This window comes from Ascaphus truei, chromosome 10, assembly GCF_040206685.1.
Source record: "Ascaphus truei isolate aAscTru1 chromosome 10, aAscTru1.hap1, whole genome shotgun sequence".
Lineage (NCBI taxonomy): Eukaryota > Metazoa > Chordata > Amphibia > Anura > Ascaphidae > Ascaphus > Ascaphus truei.
This window is the reverse complement of record NC_134492.1, coordinates 39,691,660-39,712,668: the sequence shown is the minus strand read 5'-3', so window position 1 is coordinate 39,712,668 and position 21,009 is coordinate 39,691,660. Positions and strand designations below refer to the sequence as shown.

Below are 21,009 nucleotides of genomic sequence, written 5' to 3'. Positions count from 1 at the left end.
CTGGACAGTGCGATTTAACTGACGGGATTTGTAGGAGCCTATGTTTATTGTGTCTAGATTGATGATATCGAATGTTAATTTCCGGTGGGGTGCTCCAAACATGATCGGCATTTAAAATAAATAATTAAATTAAATCTGACTTTTAGGGTTAATGATTAAACGCCATGTTTAGTGTAATGGAATATTTGATGTAACTTACTATCAAGGATTTCATATTTTCGTATGGAAAGAAATGATTTGTAATCCTGTAATTTGCCATTTTGTTTCAGAGCACATCTGCCATTCTAATAGAAAATATGGATCTCTACATGTTAAATCCTTGTAGTACTAAAATTTGGTGAGTTTTGCCTTGCTTTCTATTAATCAGTTATACAGTATATTTACCTCTTCACTCTTTCCACATGATCATAATTTCTCGTGTGTGTGTGTGGGTCATTAGAATTTTTCACTGACATCCATTGAAATGAGTCCTGTTGACATTACTCCACAGCTGTGTGCAATGTAACAGAAGATCATAGAAATATGTGCAAAGTATGGGGATTTAACAGAGTGCTTTCCTTGTTTCAGGTTTGTGATTGAACTATGTGAACCTATCCAAGTGAAGCAGCTTGATATTGCGAACTATGAACTCTTCTCTTCTACACCGAAGGATTTTCTGGTTTCCATTAGTGACCGGTACAAACAATATGATATTTCAGTGTATCGGTGTAATAAGCGTCCTTAGAAAGATCGAATAACCCTTAAAGTAGCAGTTCTGCTTATTTGTGTTTTGTGTAAAATTAATGTTTGCTTTTTTTTTCTTCTCCAAGTCCATTTAGTTTGAGCATATACACTATTTATATTTCTGTTTGACTAATGATAACATCATAAATACTTTACAAGAACAAAACTTTAGAACCGTTTCCTGTGGTTTTGCTGAATGGCAGTCTTATCACTGAAAGACATTAGATAAATATTGTGGAGATGTTAAGTTAAAATTTTTTTTAATTGAATAACCCATTATTTTTTTTTTCTTTAATTTAACTAAAGGCATCAATAAACTCAATTTCACAAACATGCCACTGTCCTTAGTTAACTTTTGTCCTAGACAGTACAGTCCATTTAATTCTTCCTGCACTGGTTTCTTTTACTTTGCCTTCTGTTTTAGTTATTTGCAAAGTGTGTAAAACACCTGTTATTTTTCTAGTAGGAAGTAATCGGTTTTGACATTTTCAAAAGAGAAGCTAAAAAAATCTAATGTATAGTATTGAAAGGCCGTTGCTTTAACTTGTTACAGAAATGTAATGCCAATGTTATTTTACCTCTTAGCACGCCCACACAGCCTGTTTATCATGACTGACACCGTTTTTGTCCAGCATCACAAGTGTCGCCTTTGCCGTTTCAGGTACCCCACAAATAAATGGGTAAAGCTGGGTACCTTCCATGCGAGAGATGAAAGAACAGTTCAGAGCTTCCCACTGGATGAGCAGATGTATGCAAAATATGTCAAGGTAATGGTATAAAAAATAAACTCTGTTCTTTGCCTTTGGAAACAAAATGGCAAAGAACAATTGGATCATTAAGATTTCCCCTCTTTGGAGAAGACATTTGCGGTCTTCGCCAGCAGTGTGGAATTCAATGGCTCAAAGAACGTTTGCTGTCCTGAGTTGCACAGTTTGTTTTATAAAGATGTTGCCCTTCTACATTGCAACAGGTAAACAAAGTTAATCTGACTAACTGTAGGTGTACAGAGGCGCAGTTAGGCACACAACCCTCCTGAGATTGAATATCTGCCTTTCAGATGGCTCTCTCCGTAGCTCTCCATGGAGACATTGAAACTGCTACCTTTTTGGCATGTGCTAGGGAATTGGCCTTGATCTCTGCAGCATTCTCACTATATAATTATACAAAACCTCATTTATGTACGTCTGCAGTACACCTCGTGATCAGTCAATTATGTTTTATTATAGGGCTGTAAATACCTGCTTCTCTTTTTATGCTTAAAGCTTTGGTCATAAATGTGTGTATACAATTAAGTCTACGCTATATCTGTATTATAAAAGTTACAAATCCTTTTAGGGTAAAAAAATTTGTTAGACTTTTTGTAGTGTAGCACATGTAAAAACTCCCCTTTGCGGTTTTTGTACACGGGCTTCTTAGGCCATAGTTTCATATCTTGCAAACTTGTGTTAAATGGGGTCCCTTATCCTCATTGAATAATCATTAAAAACACAAATGCATACCATATGTTTGTTCTTTTAGTTGATCCGACAGATATTAAAAAAAAATTATATTAGTATCTTGCTTATTGAGCATCTCCTGCCCTTCCTTAGTTAAAGATCCTGATTTTCTTAATGTCTTGACCGTGGCCAATCTTTCGACTGCACTGGGCTCTGGGGAGAGCTCCATTTTAACCTTCCGGACACTTAATATTTCTAGCGCTTCTATCTCCTGAAATGAAGCATCAGATTTTACAAGTGAAAACAGTATTGCAAAGGATAAGAAGACATTTATGTTAATGAAATGCAAAAAAAATTAAATAAAATCGGGGCTGACTGTGGCTTCTAGTATAATGACCTAACCCTACAATGTTCCTTTTAAAGAAGTTTGCAATATATAGTCAAGTAAGCCTGTGTACTATACAGCATCATCCAAGTATGATTCTGTCAGGGCACACATGCATATTACCGCCTCACAATATAAACTAATGGAGAAACATTCATTTTTGAAACAGGTTTGCAACAGATCACCTTTATCATGTGTCTACAGTAGTTTAATTTCTTTGCAAAAGCATTTTGGAAAATGGAAGATCCCAAGCTGGTAAAAGTTTCTTTAGGACTGCAGGGCTTGAGATTTTCCAGGGGGCGGCGGTTATAGTGGCCCCTCGCTCTTCCCCATGGCATTTAAATGAAATGCCAGGGGGCCGAGCAAGGCCTCTGTAAATTCCCTTACCCTGGCTTTGGCCTCGCCATGGCAACACTGCATCATGTGATGTCACGTTGCCATGGCAACATGATGTCACATGACCCCACCATGTCATTTGACGCCGGACCCATGGCAAGGGAGGGGGGAGAGCAGGCATGGGGGCCGCAGACTGAAAAGTTTGCGCACCCCTGCTCTAGGGCAGGGGTGCGCAAACTTTTGATGCTGGGCCCCCCTGCCTGCTCTCCCCCAGTGCTCGCGCCCCCATACCTTTGTGCCAGCGTCAAATGACGCCATAGGGTCATGTGACCCCACGGCGTTATTTGACACCGCGTTGCCACGGCGCCGAAGGTAAGTGAAGTTGCTGAGGCCTCAGGCGATCCCCTCGCATTTAATATAAATGCCTTGGGGAAGAGCGTGGGGCATCTGCAGCTGCTGCGCCCCCCTGTTTGCGCACCCCTGCTCTAGGGCATGGATGGCCAACTCCACTGTCAATGACTGAGCCACTGATTTGAGCCACCTGTGCTGAAGCAGGGATAACCTGAAAACCTGACCTGTTGGTGATCCTTGAGGACTGGAGTTGGCCACCCTTGCTCTAGGTGTACAAGAAGAACGTACTTTGTTGCACGTTGTCAACCTTCATCTAGAAACCGTGTTTGAGAGGTGTTTCTATAACCTGCGAAGGTTGGTTCCCTATTCTTCTCTCTTTCGTTCTTGTATGAACTGATATACAACTCTAGCCAATTTCTGTGTCTTGTCCCCTTTTGCTGCTTGTGCTTAGTAGCTGATCCTTAAGCCAAGAGGTTCAAGTTGTAGTATGTTTTTTACTTGCTTTTCACCATAAAGCACCTAAAAGCATAATTTACATTTCCAAATGCTTTTAACTCCTAAAAATAGATGCAAAAAAGAAAAATGGCTGATTTGCTGATTTGCCAGTTTGTGGAATTGTTTTTAAAATCCATGCAATTTCCTACGTGGTTTAAAATAGAATCAATTCTGTAGTATTAGATAATACTTACTACATTTTTATTGTTCAACTCTTAGGGAATTCGTTTTCAATAAAAGTAATCAAAAGCTGTGTATATTAAAACAAAAAAGATTATTTTGTTTTTAGATCAATGCCGACTGCCTTTTTAAGGAAAGCAAAAGATACATAAGTGAAAATGCTACAGTACCATAATATTAATTAATACAACAATCGCTACCATAGATTTCATTGGGATAACACAGGTTTCAAAGAAAATATGTCAATAAGAGTGAACTTTAACTCGGCTCAACAAGAAAAAAGGAAGATCCCCACTTGGAAAGACAGAACAAAGTGACAAAAAAAAAAAATGGGGCAATACAAAACTAACTGCATTGTGTGTGTGTGTGTGTGTGTGTGTGTGTGTGTGTGTGTGTGTGTGTGTGTGTGTGTGTGTGTGTCTTGAGATATATATTATTGTAACATATCTAATGCTATTTTTCATCTGAGTACGATGGAGCTGCCATATTTTTGATTTTGTAAGATACATCAATGGGAGTGACAGGCAGCTAGTTAATAGCAGTGTTGGTTTTGTGTGAGAATTAACTGGTATATGAAAGCTAGGTATTGTGCTGTAGCTGCTATTGATGAACATTAGATTTGGTTCCCTCCATTTATTTTCCAATATGATATAATGCATGCATTTGATGGTTCTTTTATAGTACACAGTTCTAGTTTAGCGAATAAAAGCTCTCAAATCTGACAACCCCTTCAGCATGTTTATCATTCTGAAAAACAGGGGAGAGTTGAGTTGTTTCCAGTTATAGAAGAAATGTGCAGAGAGGAAATGGGTATGTTCTCGGATTTGAATTAAAGTGCAAAGTTCTGCCTTTTCTGACACCAGCATGACGGCAGCATTATGACACGCCAGTATGAGTTATAACTCATCCCTCTGCAACTTCTTTCACACCTGCTAGTATCCACCCAGGAGTAACGCTGTTCATACTTTTTGTTGTAAGTGTTAACCACTAAATGCAAACATTTAGGGCTAGATTTTTAACCGCACTCGACTGTATGGCACTTTAAGGTGCCTTAAATCTTAGCACTACTTGGATATATGGACCTTTGTGTCTCAATGAATTGCTGTTACTTGGACTCAGGGAGGTTGAAAAGCTTTGTATACTGTAAATTGTTCTAAAGGCCGCAGTGCTACAACCATGCAGATATCTTTAAAGGAAGATCACACTCTTTTTTTTTTTTTTTTAAGTGCTTTTCACCATTGTTTTTAGGTAATTTCATTGGAAAAACACAACACTGATTTTATATATCGCCCTGAACTATTAAATCTGAAAGAGTAAGATGGTCGAATATTTTGGAGCCGGAAAAAACAAAAACAAATCTGATTTGTGATGCAATTTATATACTCCGATGCCCTCCTTCAGCCAGCGTTTCATCCTGAATAGTTGTTAACCTTAATATATACGCCAGCCAATCTGACACTTCACGTCACAAAAAATGGCTTTGTACAAAAACCTACACATTTTTTTTATAGAATATTTTTTTGTTTATTGGCATTTAAAAAAATAGGACCCCTTACTTTTTCGTTTTGGTTTTATATCTTCATGTATATCATGACGATGTTTGCACAACCGTTGACATGGAATTTCAGATCAGACATTAAATAGTTCTGTATTATAGGTTATAGTCCTACAAGCAGCAAGCCCAACTGATAACCTATTCAGCATTGATTACTTTTACACTCTAAAATCACTCAAGTAACCGGAAGAAACAAGTTATTCTAGTATGCCAAGATATTTAGTTCAGGGTGGGTAGCATACCTGGGTAGTGTTGAAATAGGGTTTATTAAAGCACACCTATAAAATAATTTGTTCTTTTGGATATTTTAAAACTAGTTTTGTTTGAGTTGTCTTATTAAAGTAGCTTCAACCTATAAATATCTTTAGAAAGGGAGCTAGCTCTTGTTTTACATCCGTTTGAAGCTGTAGGCTGGATTTTGTCTGAGCTCCGCATGCAGTGAGTCAAACATGAATCATAAGCAAGGAAGTTATCTGCTTGGGAAATATTGCTGAATGCATGAGCGAAGTATCAAATCAGTCTGATCTCCTGATTTATGAACAGGCTGACAACAGGACAGGTTGTTGCTTTTGTTACTAATTTAATAATTGGTAGTGGGAAGCGTTAAAACACTTTTGCATTGTTTTTACTTGTTTGGCTTAATAAAGATCCGTCATCTGACATGCCCAGGAGTCCTTCTCCCTACTGTACAGACAAGCCAGCGAGTATTCTAAAACTTGCCTTAAACTTGCCTTAAACTAGCCAGGTACATGCTGGGTACATTTCAGTGACATTTCTGCAGAGGCTAATGGCCTATCGGATTTACACGGCAGTGGTTCCTGGCAGTCCCATTCAGTTTGAATGGCTGCCAGGGACCCCCACTGTTAATTCAATGGGCCATTAGTCTGTCTGCAGAAATGTGTGAAATGTTGCAGCATATATCCAGCATGTACCTGGGTCTTTTTGGAGATTGCCCCAGGTTTGTTTTAGAATAATCGTCGGCACAACAGTAGCTAATGATTGAGTTTCTTATAAGCGGATAGGGAATTGGTCCATGGGTTTGTTGGTGAGGCGGATGAAGGAAAGTGGAGCCATTATGACTTGAAAGAATCCCATAAGTGCTGGGATCTACTAACACCCTTCATTTATTGTTTACTTTCTAACATACTGTAAACAGACACAAACCAAAGGTCAGAATGTGTTCTTTATGAACCTGCAAACCGAGTTCGTCCAATATAACCTCTTAACCATGTACAGTATTATAACTCTAAGCCCAGGACATACTTGTAAACGAGAGGTAATTCAACGTATCACTTCATGGTAAAACGTTTATTTATAAATAAATATAGTTGTGAATGATTGGAACTTATAACTGTAGCAACATAGTCACAGCCCTATATTAAAGTTCCATGCATAAAGGGTGTATATACTATATATAGAGTTTGTATGGACTGTTCACTAATGTGCCGATAATTAACTGCCGATGGCAGCTTATTCATTTCAATGGCCATGGTGAATAAATCCTGGTTTGGCTGCAAGAAGGATTCTGGTCTGTCACAGCCCTTGTCTGTACATTTCCTTGAAATTCAAAATAAAGAATGCATCAATCTGCTGTGCTTTATTGGATAGATTTGGTAAGCGTGGTCTAATAAAATGATACCACGTGGCTATGATGCTGCATTTGTCTTTCTGCTGGCAAGTAATAGTGCACAGCAAACATGCCTGGCTAATTTGTGTTGCCTGTTCTTTTATGTTGAATAAGGGCCAACAGGATGTAAATCCTATTACTAAGAATTAGATTTACAAATGTATTTACTTAAGTCAAGCTCTTCAGTTTTAGTAACATTTCTCTTATTTAATTTGCTGCCTTGAGAGCCACCAACAGGTTTTTATGATATCCCAGTTTCAGGAATACACAGTCCAGAAATGGATATGGTGCTCAGAGGAAATAGGGAATATGCACAAATAAAAACATTTGTTGATATTCGTTTCAAGAGTTCCTGTGTAGAAATGCAATCCGATGAATACTGGGTTAGTATATGTGGGGAAACGAACCCATGCCTAGAGCCTTACAGCTCAAAGTAATTGAATATCACATTCAGTGATCAGAAATAACAGCGTTCAACACTATTCTATGGTGAAATGTCTATATAATAAGAACAAATAGACAGTGGAGTAACCACAGTAAACTCATTCACACATTTGTGAGTCTAGTCATCCGTTCTGCAGATCCCTAGGAAATCTTCTGCATGCAATTCCGCTGAATGTAGAAACCGGAAACAAGGTGAAAGTGTGGCACAATACCACTGAAGAAATCAAAGTAGAGAGAAGCGCACTCCAATAAAAAATATATCGTTTTAATGGGTCACGGTTAAAAACTGGAGGATACAACTCACTGTGAAACGCGTAGGTGGGTTGTAACCTCTTTTTTTTAACTGACCCATTAAAGCTATATATTTGTTTATTGCAGTGCACTTCTGTCTTTTTTTTTATTTCTTCAGTCAGTGTACCGCACTTTAACCTCTTGTTCCCTATCCCTGCTTCAGCACAGGTGGCTCAATCATGATTGAGCCACCTGTGCTGAAGTAGGGATAACCTGCAAACTTGACCTGTTGGTGGCTCTTGAGGATTGGAGTTGGCCTCCCCTGGACCACAGCATTCATTTCATTAAAGGGCCCAATCTGCCCTAGAGCAAAAGAGAACTAGCGACACTGACTTCTGTTCCCAAATCTGACTTTTCTAAGTATCTTTAAAAAAAATATTGTAAGTTTGTAAACACACTGGGATTCGCTAAACTCTAATGCAGGGTATCGCACCCTAAACCAGCATTAACTGACATTAACTTGAATCTCCCCCATGCTGAGCAGAGGCTTGGAATGGGTATGATTTAATCTAGTTTCTTTTTGTTTGTGTTGTTCTGCCCCCTATCTTTATTGGTTCTCTGATTAGCACAGGGTGGGTAAAGAAAATTAGACATGTACATTCTATACAAAAGGTTGTATGGCTGGTAAAGTGGGATGGCACCTTTTTATGTACTGAAAGTTTATGTAATCTCATTGATCTAGTACCAATTGGTATTCCAGTCCTATTCCTAAACAGTATGTGCAGTTTTATGTTGATTCATAGAGAAAAAGGTGCTGGGAATCTGTCTCCCTCCCCCCCCACAAAATGTGTGTGTGTGTGTGTGTGTGTGTGTGTGTGTGTGTGTGTGTGTGTGTGTGTGTGTGTGTGTGTGTGTTGCACTGAATGGCTGATTTTGTTGTCCTGAGTACCTCTCTGCAGCTAAGAACAGTAACTACTAATTAAAAATTCTCTTGAAATCCAAACAGTAACTGGGAGTATAATACATTTTCATTTTTGCCCAAAGCAGTCGGATTCCTTTTCTGGATTATGTGAAATAAGCTTTTATGTTTTAGTAGCGTAACTACTCCTTATATTTTAATTTTGATATTACAAAAGATATGCAGGCTGTTTACTGCTGCATGTTTAAAGAAACGTTTTTTTTAATGGAAGAGAAAAGTAAAGCAATACTACAACTTTATTCTCAAACTAATTGGTTTCCCTATATAAGCATTTTTTAAACCTCAACGCTGATTCCTTAGACGATATGGCTTGTTGCATGTATCTTATCTCTGTACTGACACTTTTTTTTCTCTTTCCCTGTTCCTTTTTTGCTTCAGATGTTCATCAAGTACATAAAGGTTAGCAACCTTCTCTCTGAATCTTTTATGTACAGCTGATTAATGCATGGCAAGGAAAGCTTTGAGATTTTATTACTAGCGCAAATCTGTACTTGTTTGAGAAAAGCCTAATGTGCGCAATTAAATCTGAATGTAATGATAAAATGAACCTGCTATAAAGTTCTGCTGTTTGAATCTGTTTCATATGTTCTTCAGGTGGAGCTGATATCACATTTTGGATCAGAGCACTTTTGCCCATTAAGTCTCATAAGGTAAATAGGAAAACATTGTTGGTGAATCTTTAGTTTATATCGTATCTTTATACATGCATACATGCATCTGTACTGTTGATTATACAGGGAATAAGAAATGCCCCCTTACCCAAAGAACCTAGTCTCAGACCCCTATGCAATATTCTGTGAAGCCACTTCCCAGTACTTTAGAAGAGTTCCAATGTATTCCAATTAATATGATTAAATGTCTTGTACTGAATATTAAATAAGGGGGTTGTGTCCCTAAAGAGTTATACGGTAATGTACTTAAGGTTCATGCAGCACAAAGTGATGGTATAGCTTGCAAAATTAGAGTATTTTAGTCTATAAATTGTGCTGGAAAAAATACACTTTAAAGCCACATTTCTGGTTTGAAGGTTTTATTTTTACATTAGATTATACATTTTTTTTTAAATGATATTTTTACAATATTGTCCTTTGTCTTCCTATTTGCCCGCATGACGCTGGAGCCTTAAACTGTGCAGACATACGGCTGCACCTGCGGAGGAAAGCATCTCTGGGAGCAGGGGGTTCCCGGTGCTGAAATTAATGTGGTTCAGCGCTGGAGACCCCCTGCTTCAAATCTATTCCAAAATGAAATAAAATAAGAAAACCGTGTCCCCAGTAGTGCCTCTTTAATAAGGGTTTTGTGCTCAGATGTAAAAAGAGTTTGCTTGTGCTGATCACAGAAGACTTCTTTTAGAAGTTCGAATACAGATGAACCCACAGAAAAGGTCTGGGCCATTAATAGACCAACACCACATATTTTTTTTCTGAAGTCTCAAAACATTTAATACACAGGGCTATATTCACTAAGCAGCACTATACCATGAGACACCTTGCAGCTCATTCATTTGCATGGTCTGTAAGGTGTCTTTCAGTGCAGGACGTTTCTTATGAAAGTACTGCTTTGTAAATATGGACCAAAATCTATAAAGAACCATTATGTTGGTCTATGAAAAGTATGACACCATACAATTAATTGGCAGTTCTTGACTACCAATGTGCCCAGTAATACTCTAGATTAATATAGTAGCCACATGGCCGAAAAATAATTGTTGTACATTTAATGCTTCACAAATATTAGCTGCTCAGCTGTCAACCTACGCTAACTATAATCTAAAGTAAATAGTGCTGTTTATCTCAAACTATTTTCAGTAAATTATTTGCAGTATTGTTTAAAATAAATGACTTTAACTTATTTACCAATGGGTTGTCCACTGTTTGGTCTCAGAACTGCTGCTGAAATTACAAAGTATATTTTGTGATTAATTGCTTGCAGATATGGCCAAATTTACACATTTTTTTATTTTTTATTCACCAGTTTGCCTCAGAATTAATGTTTGCACTGTTATCTTCTGCGTAGACACTTGACTGACTGGTATATTGTCTTGCATACACAGTGTTGAATTGCTAATTGTTGCTGTTAACAGCAGCTATTACTTTTTCAGAGAATATTAATTATCGGTCAGTCTAAAAAAAAATGCAATGGCGGAAAAAGATCAGAGCATGCGAATTTCCGAAGCCGTGCACACTGAAAGTGTTACTATGCAAACCAACTGTGCCCATCCTCATTCCATTCCCTTACAGGGTTTTTGGCACCAGCATGGTGGAGGAATATGAAGAAATTGTTGACTCTCAGTACCACTTGGAGCGTCCAGAGCTTTATGATGAAGATGAAGGTAGGATCATCTCAAAAGAAGTTTCTGGGTACCAAAGTAACGCTGAGTGGTGCCTTTTCTTAGCTGATATGCATAACAGAGCTTACCCAAAAATAATCAGTGGGTTTAAGCCTTCTTTGAGGGTCCTAGCCAAGTCATTTTGAGTGTAACTCAAACTCAGTGAGTTTCAACCGTTGCTTCATGGCCAACGAAGGGAAGCTGCAGCGATGTCCCAGCATTCACCTTCCTCCTCCGGTCGGCGATGGAAGTCAGGTCCAACTTCTGGTGGGAGGTGGGAGCTGGCGACTGACATTGCGCGGGAGGACTTGCCTTAAGTGTGTGTGTGTGTGTGTGTGTGTGTGTGTTCCCACAGTTTCTGCATGTAATTCTAAGGGTCCTTAACCCAAAAAAGGTTGAAAACCACTGAATTAGGCTATAGTGCTTTTCCATGTTTGTTTTTTTGGTAAACAGGAAATATATACACACAGTCTTACAGGGATAATAAAAGCTATAAATAAATTAAATCAATCTGCACAATACAGAGTTCCTTTCTTGCATGACCATACAAACTAGACTTCCCATCATCCTAATTTGTACCAACACTTAAGTTTTGATCTGGACTAAAATAGACATTTACACAAGTGCTAATTCTAAAATGTTATTGAATGCCCTTCTTTGCTGTTACTGCCCATAATGCCATGTAAAAAAGTTTTGCGTTTCCAAAGTGGGAACCCTATTTCTTGCCACTTATAAATTTGATGTTTGCTTTCTGTCTACAGATTATCCAATGGATTACAACACACGGGACGATAAATCTTCTAAAAATCTCCTTGGTTCCGCTACAAGTGAGTAAAGCACTTGTTAAACAAGTCATTATAGTATGAGGAAGTAGTGCAAACAGCACAAAAAAAGGCTTTTTTGTCAAGCAAGAAAAGTATATTTGCACTGGTGTATTTATTCAGCAGAATCTCTAACACCTAAAATAGGCATAGTTCCATGATGAGTATGTTGAAATTAGTTTTATGGATGACTAGCAATATAACTTTTAGATGGCACACAGTTATTTTACAAAACATATATAGACCCTATAGGTTCTTTTTAAAAAAACAATTGTATTTCTTCATTGCATACAAGCAATATGAACAGAGGTTCTCACTTGACACATTTTTCAACATTCGGGAGTGCTACATTACTTTCATGTGTCAATAGTGCTACAAGCAAGGTGGCAATCCAGTGCAGTGGTCATCCTATCATTTTGATAGTGATTTCTCCCATGCTTCTACCCAATCAATGCTTATGAATCTGTTCTGTTTTGTTTGTGTCATGGACTCTTTCCTTGCTACTGTTAGCTGAGCTGCTGAATGTCAACAAATTGTTACATTGCTTTGTGTTGGCTGATTGTGATTTTTTTTTTCTGCCTTCATGCCAAGCTTTTCCCTTTTTAAAATAATTGGAAATCGAAGTATTATTTATATCCTCTGGGCAGTACACTTAGTGGACATGCCAAATAGGCCTTGAATATTTTAAAAGGTGGTATTGGATTAAAAGGCAAACTGCATCACTCATTCAGTGATGCATTTTAATTGAATGCCACCAAAGGCGAGGACATTATACGATTTGAACTGAACTGTGCATTAGGAACCACAGTTCGTGTGTGAATTCTTCAAGGAATTCCTTCTCTAGCACACTGTACTTTAGACCAAAGTGCCCAGTTCTTTCTCATTTGTTGGGCAATTATATTTCCAAAGATACTTGCCAGTAAAGGTACCAGCATTCATTCCTGGTTTTTACATTCATTCCTCACTGCAATGAACATTAAGGAACCCCCCTTCACCCACCATAACTCCACTCATCTATTTGCCCACTTTATTACACCATCCAATGAAGACCGTACCAATATCATTGTTAAGATCAGACCCGCTAACTGTAAATTGGACCCTTGTCCCGAAAGTATACAACAAGGAATTGTCCTGACCAGCCTTAAGCAGGCCATCACAAACCTCTGCTAAACATAAAACCCTCTCTCAACCCTCCAGATCCTACCATCTGTCGACCCATAGCAAGTAGTTCCATTCCCCGTGAAAATAATTGAGAAAAACGTTATTTGCCATCTCCAATGCCACCTTGAAACTCCTAATATACTGGACGCTAACCAGTCGGGATTCAGACCCAAGCATGACACTGAATTGGCTCTCCTCACTTTATGGGACGATCTACTACACCTACTCGATAAAGGACATGACGTGGTCCGCATACTTCTCAATCTGAATTTCACACTCTTAGACTCCGATTATACTGATGCACTGCAACGCGTGCTTGCACATTGGTGATGTCACAGTTGAGACGTCGCATAGCGACTTGTGCACAAGCACATTCTTCTGCTCGCGTGACAGCAGGCTGAAATCTGTTTTTTGATTGGACAGCTGTCACGTGACGCGGCTGTCGCAACCAGAAAACATATTTGGAAAACACTTTAACTGTCGCCTGCATTGCAGTAGCAAGTGCATGACAGTCGTGGTTGGTTTAAGCGTTTTGAGGGGATGCATAGTATTTGTTTTGGTGTGGCGCCGCTCGTGTTTTCCTGTATAATCGCAGCCTTAGGCCGAGCTCATACACTCCGCTTGCTTGCGGGAGTGCAAGCTTTTGCTGCTGTAGGACAAGCAACCTGTGCTGATAGTGTAGGAGGTGATGGGGGGAGGGGGCGTGGCCATGACGTCAGGGAGCTGGTTCGCTGTGATTGGCTGAACCGCTCAAGTGAAGCAGCCACCGCTTAAGACAAATTTCTTGTCTTTTCAAAACGCAGTCGCTCCGTCGTGCGTGTGCACTAGGAGCAGCCTCAAGGGATCCTTCACTTTGTGCTTAGTGCACGGGCAAGCGCCAACGCACACAGTGTAAGCTCAGCCACTAGAATGAAGGAAGTGGCTGGCCACAGAGCTACTGTACTTGATTGGATCATCTCATTCTTGGAAGACTGCATGCATTCCACCCATGTGGGACATCATTTGGCACCATATACCACGATTAAATGTGGAATAAAATATGGCTCATCTTTCCTGTCCAACATCTACATTTAACCTTTGGCAGACCTAATTAGAACAAGAGGACACAGATTCCATCTTTATCAAATATACATTGGAGTAGCCAATAGTCATAAGGAACAAACTGATTCATTTAATGACATCCAAGAATGCATGACTTCTTACCTACTTCAGCTTAACTTAAAATAATGATTCTACAAGCAAAGGACCACCCTACCAATGAACAAATGGCAAGAGCTCAGGAACTCCAGCCTTCAATAGGTAACAGTTACATTACAATAAAAAACAAATAAGAAATGTATTGAATGACCAAGCCACCCTCACATCCCAAGTCAACACAACAGCTAAAACTTCAATCAATGCTCTGAGAATGATGAAGGAGGTAGCCTGTCTCGTGACCCAAAAAAGACCGCACCACGTCAGTCGTCCTGGTCCTTTCTCGACTGGACTGTAATAAATCTACGTAGCTTTTTTTCTACTTTCCGGGGGATCCAGAACTCTGCAGTTAGACTTGTCCGTGGCACCAGGAAGTGCAACCAGATCTTCTCTCAATTGAGAACTTCTCTGGTTGCGTACCAAGCAAAGAGCAATGTTTAAACTCCTCCCTATGATACACCGGGCACTCCATGACACTGGACCCCTCTACCTTCAAACAAAATTTAAGTTCCACAGACACATCTTGAATGAATGATCCCAAAACCTTCAACTTCTAAAAGTCCCCAGATTCAAACGCACTAGATGAGCTGGTCATGCCCCTTTGGTACCTGGAGCCAGGAAATTGAATGCAACCCCCATATACATCAGACAACAAAGACCATCCCAGTTTCAGAAAACGGCTCAAGACTTGGCTGTTTGAAATCGCCTTTCCGAACTCCGATTGATTCTTCGTTCCACCTTTTTGCTGTTTTAAGAAAAGCACATAAGAGCAGAGTTCGCTCTGTGTATGCTCTATACAGGACCTTGAGATAGATAGATGCATGACAGTGACACCTAGTTCATATACACATTTTCATATGCATTTAACTTAGTATGTATATAATTTGGTGTATCCCCTCCTGCATTTGGAGGGCTAAATCTATTTTTTTATCTTTTAGCTGTTTTTCCAAAAGGGAATTTTAGTGATCTCAATTGAGAAACAGAGCTAAAAATTTATTAAATTGGTACAATAATAAGGTGCTGGTGATCACAACATGCTTTGATTTAGGTCCTGATCAAAAAATAAATATATGTATATGATTTAAAATGCCACACCAACTTGAAAATTTGTTTTTAACACAAACCTCATTAAGGTTTTAATATATTGGACATTACAAACATTTCCCATGTGGATAACTGGAACCATATAATGGCACTAGGAAATAAAGATGACACCAGTTTATTTGGAAGGGTAATTGTAGATTAGAAACAAAATACTTGCTCCCCTCTTTGGTGATTTTTGCAGTGTAACGTAATCTTTGCTTGTGTTCCCCTGCATTCTCCTTAGATGCCATTCTTAGCATGGTGAATAATCTTGCTGCTAATATGCTGGGTGCGAATACTGAGGAAGAAATCACTGAAGGGAAAGGTAGCACTTTTACAATATTTATATTCAAGCGTTAAATACGATAATCGTAACAGATAAGAGTTGGCACCTTGAGCTAGCAGGCTGTCTCATTCTAACACTCTAAGACATCACAAAGACGATGTATAAATTCTTGAATATGAAGCTCAATATGTTAATAGGGTTACTGGTCCCTCTTTTACGAGATTGTGCTTTTTGGTTTATACTCTGCCATGTGCAAGGCACATTTTTATCTTGTAAGAGGTAGGTGCCCCTAAACCCTATTTAACTACCAACAATTCAAAATGTTCAGTAATTGAGAAGGCAATATCAGAATTCAAAAGGAATGATTTACAGGGAAGCTTGAAGTGCTTTGCTGCTATATTAACGTTTTGGCCCTCATTTTTACAGGTGTATTATACAATGATGTCTATAATATTTCTTTACCCTGGGTTCTTGATGGGCAGTTCAGCTGCTGCAAGGTGCAGTTCCTCTGAGATAATCTAAAAAATACTTTTATTTTTACCCCTTTTTTCTTGACAGCATACTTCATTTGGAGATACTTCAGGTGTTTTCTGCTTTGGTCAAAGATTGACGTAAATATATATTGTGTACAATTGGCAACTTGGTGTTTACACCATGTCTAAGGCTGGACTGGCCAACTCCAGTCTTCGAGCCACCAACAGGTTTTAATGATATCCCTTCAGCACAGGTGGCTCAATCAATGACTGATCCGCTGATTGAGCCACCTGTGCTGAAGCAGGGATTTCCTTAACCTGGTCTGGTGGTGGCCCTTGAGGACTGTAGTTCGCCACCCCTCGTCTAAGGCCTTATTGATACAACTTTAAAATCAATACAGTATATTTTCCTCTTATGTATCAGCCTATTGTACCACTTATAAAAAATATGAAATATTTCTAGATGTGCTGTTCAGGGATTGGTCCTGGATCTAAATTTCCCTTCTGCAATTCCCAGTTCCCCAACTTTAAATGGGACTGCACCTCTAAAGGCACCAGCACTGTTTTTCTATGCATACAGAACTAGAGAGAGAAAAATAACGAGTACCGGTTAATTGACATCCCAATGGCCTTGTAAATCTGAATGGTGAGGTGATGGCAAGTTAACGGATGCGCAAGATTTTTACGGGTCCTTGTACGTGTTTTGTCAGGCTATGTTGTGACTGTATTGTTGCTTCTTGCTTTGATATGTAGCTTTTTGTATGTCCACACGGATGTTTAATTTAGCTAATGTATATTTGTTGTAATTTTAGTAAGTGCTATGGAAATGAGAACTCTTATCTCGCCTTTTGTTAGTACTGAATGGGAGCAAGCCTGTAAATGTGACTGCAGAAATCCCGGATACAGATGGAACAAAGCTGCCTGAACAAACTCCTGCTCCCACACCAACGTAAGCATGTTTTGTTAATGTAGAGATGTGCGTGCGTTACTGTACACTTAATCTATTCCAAAGTGTTTCGGGTCTCTCCAGTGGCAGTCATTAACCCCATGAATACTAGAGTGGAACATTATCACCGGATATTTATTCATTTTGGTGAATTTCTTTTTAATGAGGGAGTTCAGTTCTAGTTGGCATATTTTTCCAAGAGAAATGCAGATTTGATGCCAATGAAATCAGTATGTAAAGCTTTCAAAACCTTCTAGGTTTCTTCAAGTGTACTAAATAGCAGTTACACATGAAGAAATCTTTGAGGTTGCTGACTGCAGTGATGATGAATGTATTTGGGAAAAAGAAAGCTCAGTGGTAGTTTAGGGGAACATGCCAATTTAGTAAACACTACCATTCTATAATGGAAAATAAATCCGAGCATGAGTGTTAAAGGATAATTGCTTTTCATCTCCTCTTTATGACTGACATCTGTTCTTCAGAATTGTTGCTGCTGCTATTTTGGGCAGTAGTGTAAGAGCCAGATGGTTTTGTAAGCAATCCTATCTGTTATGAGCACTGCTGGAATTTTTTCTTTTTGTATAGGATATCCTTCAATGTGCAATTTAACACTAATGAGCCTTTACAAGATGCCTGTTTATCTAATGCACAATATGTTTTCTAGTGGGGAAACAGAAAATGTGACTCCTCCTACAGAAGTAGTCTCTGAACCAGAAGCACAAACAGAGAACCCCATAGTTCAGTTAGTGCAAGAGGAGGAGGAGGAGGAAGAACAGCCTCAACAGTCAACAGTTACTCTGCTAGGAAGTGACGAGCAGGAAGAAGAAAAGGATACTTGGTTTGAATATGAAACCCAAATGTACTGCCGTGATCTGGCTACCATCTGCTGCATTTCCAGCTTCTCAGAATACATTTACAAATGGTGCTCTGCTATTGTGGCCTTTCACAGACAGCAGAGTAAAATAGCAGAGGGCAAGGAGAGGGAGGAGGATGACTCGCAGTCCACCCAACAACCTTTAGCAAGCCCAACAAGTACCACGGACATTTCATATGAGAAAACCATGCCAGAGCTGTCTGAAAGCAATATAACAGAAAAGGCAACAACAGACTTTATTCTTGTTAGTCGGGCAGATGGTTTACAAAGTGGAACATCTTACAAGATCGTTGAATCCATTGAGCTGGAACCTAGTCACACCCAGGCTCTGTCTCAATCTGTTCTCTTGGATATAATCTCCGAAGAAACACCTACATCAACGATATCTGTGCTGGAGGCCACCAAAACTGATGCCGAGTCGACTTCTCACTCCTTTACTTCAGAGGTCTTACAGGTACCTACAATCGACCTCAAAACAAGTGAGCCGTTAATGCTTTCTGAGAAGCCAACTGTAAGCACAGAGACCAGTATTTTAACAGTCGCCCCCGACAGCAATATCAAAGAGCACATTGACTATATCAATATTATTAAACCTACTGAGACTCTCCTACCTCTGGAATTCACCACTTTTCCTGTGGAAAATGAATTGGAAGAAATACAAAAGCCTGTAACGACGCAAGCTATTGAAACCCCAACTATAGCAGAGAAAAAGGATGAGGAGCAGACTACAGATGATGTCTCCATGACTGGTGGCCTGCAAAGGACTACCACAGATTTCTATGCTGAACTACAAAATTCCACTGATCTGGGCTATACCAATGGAAATCAAGTTCATGGTTCCAACCAAAAAGAGTCCGTCTTTATGCGTCTCAATAACCGCATTAAAGCTTTGGAAGTAAACATGTCCCTTAGTAGTCGCTACTTGGAAGAACTAAGTCAAAGGTGGGTCTTATAAAAGTTAACTGAAATGCTTGTGACTGATTTTAACATCGTCAGGAATGTTTGTGTCTGACGTTTGTGTTGATTGGTCTATGGAGGACATGACTAAAGCAGAAAATGGCATAAAAGATAAAAAAAAATCCACCATTTATGAAGATAAACATGGCACATTATATAATGTTTCTGAGTATGTCTTTACCATTCTACCTACCACCATTTTTAGAAAAAAAATCACAGTTGAAACAGCCCAATTCTTCTAAGAAACACAATGTCTAAATTATCCCAATACTTTTGGATTATAGTATAGTGGAGTGACGGGGTGGGCAGTGGCCATCTGTAATTATTGGGAGTAGCACAGTATTATGTTGTATCCTCACACTTTGTTGCTTAATATACCACTGCGTGTTTATTTTCAAGTGTGTACTAAACATAAGAGGAAAAGGGAAATAATTCCCAAAGACCAGTGCTCTAGAGTGAGCGGATAATGTCCAAATAACTTGTTGTTATATTCATGAACAAAGTATCACAATAACCATATAATGGTACATATATAAAGAAAAGTCAATAATACTCCCAGGTTAAAGAAAGACACGTAAATAATGGCATCCAGAAGGGATGTCTGTAGGATGCCACAAAGAGGTAGACACACACCCCCTTGCAACATATTACATACAATCTCATGGAGTTAGACTTAGAAAAATCAGGTAAGTATATCCAAATGACTCACGACCATGTTGGTTGTTATCTGGAGAGGGCATGCTCCCAGCTTGCAGTCCAAAACCGGAAGTGGAATCCCATGGGGGAACAAATAAGCGGTGCACTGCATTGAAAAAGATAATATGGCTGGATCACTCAAATATATAAAAAATATTTATTGAGCCATTGGCAACATCATAAAATTAAAGAGAACAAGCAGAGCAACTGACGAGCTTTGTCAACGTGTGCACGAAATGCGTCGGAGTTTCTCTGCTTGTTCTCATTTTTATGATGTTGCCAGTGGCTCAATAAATATTTTTAATATATTTTCGAGTGATCCAGCCTTATTACTTTTTTCAAAGCAGTGCACCACTTATTTTTTCCCTCACGGGGTTCCACTTCCGGTTGTGTACTAAACATGTTTGTGTGCAATTTAAGATTTTCCAATTTATAAGCAACATATTGGATATTTTGTGGATCCAAGAAATATCTTCTCTGCTCATTTCTCCTAGAAACCCCTCATGATAGACAAGGGATTGTAGAAGGATTGAGTGTATTAACATCGCTAAGCTTTAGCAAAAATGATAAACCATCCAAAAACATGTATTTATTACTGTGACCCTTTACTGATACCCAAACAATATGATGAACCATATCCCAGGCCTCTGGGCTTCTATGTTGCTCTACTTGCTGCCCATATCAAAGCTAAATATAATAAACCTGGACACGTTTTATTTTGTGATATTTAATACAGTTAACATATTTGACTGATTTTGATATTTAAAGCAGCAGTCTACCCTGTAAGATTTTGTTGTTGTTTTTTTTAAACTACCAATTTCCTGAAGGATATATTATGCCGAGCATTGATTGCAAACCTTTAAAGCACAATGTAATTGGTCACAATCAACTTTTTATTTATTTTAAGATACGTGCATCAGTTTCGTAGAATTTGAATTTGTCTCGGCCACATGTACAAAATATATATAAATATACATGCATGTTGTTTTTAAGGTACCGAAAACAAATGGAGGAAATGCAGAGGGCCTTTAACAAGACTATATTACAACTTCAAAACACTTCAAGGCTAGCAGAAGAGCAGGTAGCATTTCCTTTAATACCTGATTGTCTTGATGAACCCTGTCAAAGCAATCCGTGTGGTCTATTCTGTTTCCTAATTTAAGATTATGCTTTTAAAGTACCACTTACACTGTCACTTGGTTAAGCTGGATAAGTAAAGATGGTGCCAGGAAAGCCTGTAATCCTAGCTTGGCACTTCCTGACCCATGAAAATCAACGAACAAAAACGGAAAGATGGCTATAGTAGGCACACACAGCACCTTTTTGCTCATATGACTGAAGCCAAGTGAGACTTCTGAATGTGTCCGAATTAAGTTCCTTTTGTATTGCATGATGAAAAGTTCAGTCCATGTTAAGGACTTTTTTTTTTTTTTGTAGTCTTTCTGGT

At 38.8% G+C, this 21,009-nt stretch overlaps 1 protein-coding gene across 6 annotated transcripts in view; it reads left to right on the top strand.

Annotated features, from left to right (window-relative positions):
* Nucleotides 1-21,009, top strand: part of SUCO (SUN domain containing ossification factor) — an 84,932-nt gene that overhangs the window by 45,794 nt on the left and 18,129 nt on the right. For 4 of the 6 annotated variants that reach the window (XM_075616713.1, XM_075616715.1, XM_075616711.1 and 1 more), the window contains 11 exons: nucleotides 270-337; nucleotides 568-675; nucleotides 1,385-1,490; nucleotides 9,121-9,141; nucleotides 9,337-9,392; nucleotides 10,983-11,074; nucleotides 11,833-11,898; nucleotides 15,575-15,655; nucleotides 16,945-17,038; nucleotides 17,700-18,851; nucleotides 20,556-20,643. In XM_075616713.1, the coding sequence (XP_075472828.1) occupies nucleotides 270-337; nucleotides 568-675; nucleotides 1,385-1,490; nucleotides 9,121-9,141; nucleotides 9,337-9,392; nucleotides 10,983-11,074; nucleotides 11,833-11,898; nucleotides 15,575-15,655; nucleotides 16,945-17,038; nucleotides 17,700-18,851; nucleotides 20,556-20,643 (1,932 nt within the window). The remainder of the gene's footprint in view (nucleotides 1-269; nucleotides 338-567; nucleotides 676-1,384; nucleotides 1,491-9,120; nucleotides 9,142-9,336; nucleotides 9,393-10,982; nucleotides 11,075-11,832; nucleotides 11,899-15,574; nucleotides 15,656-16,944; nucleotides 17,039-17,699; nucleotides 18,852-20,555; nucleotides 20,644-21,009) is intronic. The other 2 variants (XM_075616712.1, XM_075616714.1) reach the window with 2 other exon arrangements.